This window comes from Lolium perenne, chromosome 4, assembly GCF_019359855.2.
Source record: "Lolium perenne isolate Kyuss_39 chromosome 4, Kyuss_2.0, whole genome shotgun sequence".
Classification (NCBI taxonomy): domain Eukaryota; kingdom Viridiplantae; phylum Streptophyta; class Magnoliopsida; order Poales; family Poaceae; genus Lolium; species Lolium perenne.
Genome location: NC_067247.2, coordinates 243,043,021 through 243,051,075, shown reverse-complemented (window position 1 = coordinate 243,051,075; position 8,055 = coordinate 243,043,021). Strand labels below are relative to the sequence as shown.

At 42.0% G+C, this 8,055-nt stretch overlaps 1 protein-coding gene across 1 annotated transcript; it reads left to right on the top strand.

Annotated features, from left to right (window-relative positions):
* The first annotated feature begins 1,927 nt into the window (after positions 1-1,927).
* LOC127332445 (uncharacterized) lies at positions 1,928-2,716 on the top strand. Its single transcript, XM_051358741.2, has one exon. It carries the CDS (start codon positions 2,080-2,082, stop codon positions 2,554-2,556), a length of 477 nt encoding a protein of 158 aa, XP_051214701.1. The 5' UTR covers positions 1,928-2,079; the 3' UTR covers positions 2,557-2,716.
* The last annotated feature ends 5,339 nt before the right edge of the window (positions 2,717-8,055 follow it).

Genomic DNA, 8,055 nt, shown 5'->3' with positions numbered 1-8,055 from the left:
GCTGATGACTCCATCATTTTCTATGTATAAATCAAGATTTTGCCCATTTTGCTCTCCATTGTTACACTGTATCATCCATAATATCATAGCAGCAGCACAATCAATATATGTAGTGTTATCGATTTGTTGCAGGAAATTGTTATTGCAGTTTGATTCTGCACTAGTTTGTTGAGAGAATAGGTGTGATAACCAAGAGTTCAAAAATACCACTAAGAAAACCGAACTTGCGAGAATGTCACTTCCGCTTAGGTTTTTTATGCCAAAATGCCAATGGCGTGAGCCGTCAAGGGATTTTCATCAGTCAAACTGTATGACTCTTGTCGGTTATTTAGAATGGGGCAAATCTGCCATGGTCTAAACCTAGCCAAAACAAGCCCAACCACTCTATCCACAATCCGTTTTCTTCTTTCCTCCTTGTCCAGACCAAAAGGCCCGATCATGTTTTCTTCTCCCGGCTGGGGCTTTCTGTCTCTGATTCCTTGCTACGCCTCCTCTAAGTCCCTGTCAACCTGCTTCATTGTGTTGCTTCCCAGTTTGACCGCTGTCCATGTGTTTGTTCCATGCACCTGGGCGGCCCACATTCTGTCATCTTCATATTTTTACTATTTTTTTTTCAATTTAGATTCGCACTCCTATCACACTAGTATATGTAATTTAAAACTTAAATTTTCGTAGCTTTCGAACCAATATCTCAAGTTGCAAATTATTTGAATATTTGAGTTGCTAGTCAAGACTCAAGAGAGCTCGCCGAAATAAGACCATTATTGAATATGTTATGATAATTTTTGAAAAAATGGCTTTTTAAACTTAGTGAGTTTGTTTTGCTATTTGTTTCGCTCTGTTTCAATCTTGGTTCATAAGAGTTAGAAATATTTGGTAATTGTTTTAGATTACAGTTTCGAGACACATTTTTTGCATCTTGTTTTATTGAGTTTTATTTTGCATCATCATGTTTGTATGTGTTTCAAAATAAAATTTTAAATTTTCCCAAAAGAAAAACTTTTTTTTGCTTGTTTAAAACATATCACCAAAGGAAACATAATAATTTATATGAATTGTGAATCTAATAAATATGGCTCTTTCCGATCTAAGACTAGAAATAAAATCTAAAAATTATACCATGCAGCAGTAGTACTACTGTGGGGTAGGCTGCATGCAAAGTTTTTTCCGATGTGCTATTCTTAAGCAAACAGGATGAATACGTCTGAAGGTACGAACACGTGGATGGCCAGAGTACCGAAACGAACGACTGGGAGCATCTCCACCTGGCGGGATCACTGAAGCTCGAGTGCCATTCACACTTTTCGCTATACTTCGGATTAGAAACAAGTGACAACAGGGGCGGAGCTATGCACAAGTTGGGGGTGCACCGCACCCCAACTTTTTCAGTATTTCTCGCCAAATTATTTTACAAGGCTTAGAAGAGAAATTTTTGAGCACGTTGAACCACTGATGCTCTAATGCTACTAAATTGGTGAAAATGTTGTTGAACTGCCACTGTCTGTGCTGCTAAATGGCTTTTCAAATGCAGCTGAAACGAGAGATTGACATCTGGAGAGGTGATGGCATATCCGTCCCTTTCTATGGGTGTTACTCTCAGCCTCTCAGGTAGTGCATAGTGATATTTTTGGCATAAAAGACTTGATTGTAGTGGTATTTCAGCAAACTTGGCTTTTTTGAAGTGGTATTTGGAACTTGGTTTTCGCCGGTGGTATTGCCGCGATTCCCTCTAGTTTGTTCATGTTTTAAAGAAGTTGAGCAACGCATAGGTGGCAAAGCTGGCGTGGCCCTGGCCTGCGGCATCCAATGCCAGCTTATCTTCTGAGTCCGACGTGGCATCCCCAGCTCCCCAAGACCTACCAGGGGCCCACTCCATGATTGGTGCCGCCTGGGCCCAATCACACCCACCCGCCATATATGATAGGCCCAGATGACAAAAACGACGCGCACACATGGAAGCGGGACACCACTGCGACCGGCCGACGCCGGCGGCCATCGGCGGCGAGGAGGAGCCCACTTGCCAGGTACTGTTCCTGTGAACTTGCTGGGTCGCCACTTAGAGCGGAGGGGGTAGTTCCGATGGAGGCGGCGGACGGAGACGGGCCGGAGGAGGAGCTGCTGGTGGCGTGCGAGTGCTGCGGCTTCACGGAGGAGTGCACGGCGCGGTACATCTCCGTCGTGCGCGCGCGGTACGGAGACAGGTGGATCTGCGGCCTCTGTGGCGACGCCGTCGGCGAGGAGCTCGGCCGCGCGCCCATCTCGCCAGCGGAGGCTCTCGATCGCCACGTCGCCGTCTGCAGTACCCGGCGCGCTTCGGCGCCGCCGTCGCCGGAGGACAACGCCGGGGACCTCATCGCGGCCGTGCGCCTGCTGCTCCTGCGCCGGCTCGGCTCGTCGCCGCCATCCACGCCGCCGAGGAGGGTGCGGTCCACGCCGAGCAGCCCCAGGCGTGGCGGGGCCTCCGCCGACGTCGACGTGACCGGCGACTCCGCCTCCGCGGGCAGCGGGATCGCGCTCGTGCGCACGGGAAGCTGCTTCGCGGCGCTTGTGGAGTGAGAACCACGGAGCTCCTGTCTCTTCCAATGCAAGGAAGAATCTTTGGCTCTTGCTAGTATCTTGTGCTAGATTTAGATTCCGTTTGCAGCAAGATGCTATGTGTACAAAAATGTGGGCAGCAATTGAGAGAAATAATCCTGAGCTCGTACAGGCTTTTGCAGTCTTGCTCGCAGAGCAAGTAAAATCAATAATTGGACCAGGCAAATACTACTGTATGTGGTTTCCATGCTTAATGACACAAATGAGATTATTAAGCGCACAATAAACCTACAGTAGTCTCTGATTGATCGATTGATTCCACGTCGTAGATAAATCGATGAGCTAAAAGAATCCTGTAAAGCTGGCAAATCCGAGTCATCATCGCAATCGCAGCATCGCACGGCAGAATATAATCTTTGCTTTCGTGGCCGAAATTTGTTAGTCTTTCTGTCGCTTTTTGGAAGCAATGGCCGGCAATCTAATCAATCTCATAATGCAAGTAGAACTCTCGGTGGCGGCAGACTTTGCAGTGCAGCTTTAGAACTGAGAGGCCAGTTTCTCCAAGAAGTGGAACGCTTACTGGATGGGGTCCATGTCAGCGTGCGCCTACATGATGTGGAGTCCCTGTGACACGTACACCAGTCCTTTCTCGAAAAATATGGTAACACACACTTTCAAGTAAACACAATGCATAATCTTCTTACACTGAGTAGCACGATTCCCCGATCTGTTATATACTTCGCTTTGAATTCGATCCTCTATTTTAAGAGGAGCTTTGGTCAGTTATATTGGTGCTTACTCCAATCTGTTATACTCCTATCTCATCATCATTATACTCCAATCTCATCATCATTAACTGGTGCTTACTCTACTGTTGACGATTTGTTGGCAACAAATACCTGCCGATTTGCATATTGCAAATCGAGACTGGGAATAAGATGGGGAATAAAGATGGCCCATCAAGCTCCGATATTTCTCTTTGAGATATTCATGTGGAAAGAGAGTTAATGATAAGTGGAAAGGTTCATTGCAAGAAACTGGAGGATTCATGATTGTAATTACTCCCTCCGCTACATCGTTTTTTCGCGGTTTAAATTTAAATTCGAGCTAAACTATGACAAGAATTATAGAGAGAATTTACGATGTTTCAATGAAATAATGGATTTATTGAACTAAAATTATGACAAAAAATATGAAATGAAGGAAATATTTGTTACGGTTCAATGAAATGATGAATTTATCACACAAGCAATGTAAACATGCAAGGAGCCATGGAAAAAGATGTATGATCATAGTGTAGAACTTAAACAGTGATTTGGTATAGTCCTTACATTGTTCCTTCGTCAGTTTGTCATTTTTGCCAAGTTACATACTTTTGAATTTAAGTTTTAAACTGGATACACACATACCTGCTTACATCCTCTACATGTAAAACTTATTTCGTATTATTCAACTTTATTTACTACTCCCTCCAATCCATAATAAGTATCAGTAACTTTGTACAAAAGTTATACTAACTTAGTACAAAATTTCCGAAAATTATTATTTATTGGAGGGAGTATATATTGTGAATTTACTGTTCACCACGGGACCAAGAGTATCAGGTTCCGAAAATTTGCATCCAGATGGACATCTAGCAACCTTTTGCCAACATTCTACAAATTTGGAAGTGTGTTGTCTTGGCTCCTTCGATTCTTTTTCTTTTACTATTGTAAGCCATAAGGGGTGGATATAGTTCACCTTAACTACAAATAGTTCCTCAGTCGGTGATGACAGCTCTCTAGATATTTACCTAAATCTTGATGGTTACACTACCTATTGCCAACTCCTCCCAACAGGAGGGTGAAGCTCGAGCCCTCATTAATGGTGCTAAATTGGCTAGTGAATGGAGTAATTCACCTATTATCTTCGAATCTGATTATGCCATTGTGGTAAAAGAACAACAAAAGGGATAGGAATCAGCAACACACCTGAGAAGCTTCTATTCTGATTTTGCTATCCCAGTTACTGTTTTCCCAAGGTGGAAATGTGTTTTAGCCAGAAGAGCTCAAAATTACTCGGCGCACGAGTGTGCGGCCTATGTTAGGCATTTAGGTGTTGGATGTGTTTGGAAGAATCATTTCCTTGTAAAGCTATGGCTTAACCGATCACCTGTTTTGATATAAATGAAGCTCTTTAGCCCTCAAAAAAACTCCTTCCAATAGAGAACTGTGTGAGTAATTATCAGTTGACCGAGAATTACCTTAATTCTTAGTCAAGTGATAGCATCCCATAATTTTGTGCGTGAACCATTTTTCGGTTACAACTTACTTGCGATTTAAAAATCTTAGTTGTAACACGACTTGTAACTAGAAAAATCTCAACTGCAACAAAATTTGTAACTGAAATATCTGAGTTGCAACTGAAAAATTCTAAGTTGCAACCCACTTACAATCGAAAATCTATGTTGCATCTCCAGTTAAACCTCATAAAGCACATGAAACACAATGCAAATATGTTGGTTGTGAACTTCGATTGACCACTAAGTTAGCAAATCCGTAAAAAATAAGGCCAGTTGGCTCCACCGAAAGATGCCAAACCGTGTAAACCCCCACTGTATAGCGTGTAATATCTTTCTTTTTGAGCAAATATAAAAAAACACAACTAATGATCGAGGTTAAGTACTCTAAACCTCAATAGTAAAAAATAGAAACCGCAATTTTTGGGCAAGTTGCTTTAGAGAAATTCCAGATCACGATTTGGTTAGTTGACACCATGTCCAATAACTAGGGCCCGCCAGTAAGGTGTCATGAGGCAGAGGAGACTTACCACTTTTTCTTGTCTTGTATCAGATCAGAGCTAGACCGGATGTTAAGCAAAACCGGATGTTAAGCAAAACGTATCCAGGTTTTGTCATTTTTGTACACTTCAGCCAAATCTTCTGAAATCGAAAAAATTCTAGTAATTCAGTCTAAGTGTAGTAAATAAACTCGGAAGCTTTTAACTCATTTGCCCAACTGTTTGGACTTATCAAATTTTTGAACTTTTTGTTATATTCTTTTGAAAAAATTAAACTTCTTATATAGATATGAAAAAAAATCTACTAGCAAAACCTAAGTTTGCCGACGAGAAGACTAGTGTGATTTGTTTTTGAAAACTTCACTTTAATTCATTGAATTTTGGACCAAATTTATAAAAAAAACGTAGGAACTTCCATATAACAAGGTAAAATTAGCTTAGAATTTCCAAGTTTACAATGCTACATTTTTTTGCTTTACTGGTATTATTTAGATATATTTTAACAAATTTATTATTCAACAAAATTTTGATAAAATTTAAAATATATAAAAACATCAAAATTACTCAGCAAAATGAGCTCAATCTTTCTTAGTTTACAATGTTCAAAAAAATCTACTCCCTTTGATACATAATAATAGTCGGTGGTTTAGCACAGACTTGTACTAAAATTGTACTAAATCATCAACACCTATTATGGATCGGAAGGAATGTTTTAATTTATTCAGTACTTGTGTTCTTGTCGGAGAAACAGCAACATAGTAGAGAGTATCTCTTCACACATAGTTAGTATGCAATGTGAATATAAGTTGATGGTGTGTATGGTGGTGTTATTGGGAAGGTTGCCCTACACTAGGTGAGGGTTGGTAGAAGCTCGAGCTATACAAGACTTCTCACATCAAACTCTCATACGGGTTAGATCCCGATCTTCATGATTTGACCACGAAACCGATGAACATACATGGGGAGGGGAACTAGTGAATACAAATAGAAACACAAGGAAAGCAAGGTACATGAATGAAAAGATAACCGACCAGTACCGTAGAGTTCTCAACAACTGATTACAAGCAAAGCATGAGAGGGTTCGGACCTCCATATCTGAAAAGACTCAATCTTAACAACACTAGTTTCTTAATACAGTCGGTCCACCAAACTAATAGATTCCACATGGGAAGGGTCTGTATTCCACATGGGGAATTGCCGAGCAAAGGCTCAACGTTGTACCACATTTCGACGTTTTTTACATTGGATAGTATGCCATATGTCACTTGGTCAGCAATAGCTTCTTCACGATTTTTTCTCTAGGCGCTAGATAGTCTAACCCGTGTGTGAGGACCAATCTATTACTCCAATTGGACAAACCGGCAGTCTAAGTTGGATAGTGTTGGACTCTATCAAGTTCAAATGGTTCCTCAAAGTGTCAGATAATCCAGGGAAAAGAGGCTGAATAGTCCGATGGTCTCGATAATCTTTTCCCCTCTTAATTTTGAGGCTCATCTTCCTCCTTCTTGAATTCGAGTTGCTCCTTTGTATCTTGTAGTCCCCTTTCATACCTAAGAAAACATAAAGTCCTTGCATGAGGTAGTAGACCATACTGGGAGTCACATCACAAATATTTAGGAATAGATTCACCTCATCTAGTAAAGCTATTGCTCGTGCTCTTGTCAATAGACCAACTCGAGTTGTTCATCGGGTCCATACGGATGTGAGCTTGAGAGTGTGATCTCCGGGGTACCCACTGATGTCCCACAAGTATAGGGGATCGTGTGTAGCCTTTTCGATAAGTAAGAGTGTCGAACCCAACGAGGAGCTAAAGGTAGGATAAACATTCTCTCAAGTTCTATCAACCACTGATACAACTCTACGCACACTAAGCGTTTGCAATATCTAGGAAATAAAACTAGAGCGATAACGGGTATGAGAGGTGACTTTGCAGAACAATAAAATACACGGAATAAATGTTAGTGCTGCAGCAATAAAACAAACTAAACTAACAGTACCATGAGTGTGGAAAGACGGTGGTAATAGTGGTGGCTTTGTCCAAGATCAATTAGTGATGATCTTGGGTTCAATGTCTTCGATGCAGCTTTCTATGTAGGAGAGGCTAAATATACATGCTCTCCCTCCGGGATTACAAGTACTATGTGATTGGCTTGCTAGCAAACATCTGTAAATACTAGCAAGCATTAAGTTTTCCCCAACCATAGCCTTAAGTAAATGGTCCTCTTACTCCCATACATGCAACTATCCGGTTCACGTCCTTAGGTTTCTGTCACTCCGGCAGAACTTCCCCCTTCTAGTATACAAATACTACCAACCCTATGGTGCTTGATCCATGCGCGCACAAATATAATGGGCACCAAGGATGGTAACATATCAACATACAACTATAATGAACCAAAGAGAAACAACCAATCAATCAAAGAACAAATAAACTATGGCAACATGACATAGATAATAGGATTATAACTTATAGCATCAAACACCATGTTTACATAGGGCGGTACAGAGGTTTGTGAGAGGATGGACCACTGAATACAATGAGCAGTTGGTGATGGAGATGGCGGTGAAGACGTTGGAGGGCTCAGCGAGGAGTGCCGGGAGGCGGAGGCGTGGGCGGCGCCGGCGACGGCGCGGGGGACTCCTTCCCCGCCGCCGGCATCATGGGGAGCGCCGCCCCTTAGCCTTCTTCTTCCTTGAGTTGTTGCTGGTGTAGATGAGTGTTTTCCCCTCCTTGGCTGCTGC

Bases quoted from the DNA above. Each gene is read 5' to 3' on its own strand.
- LOC127332445 (XM_051358741.2), top strand. From the start codon at position 2,080: ATGGAGGCGGCGGACGGAGACGGGCCGGAGGAGGAGCTGCTGGTGGCG.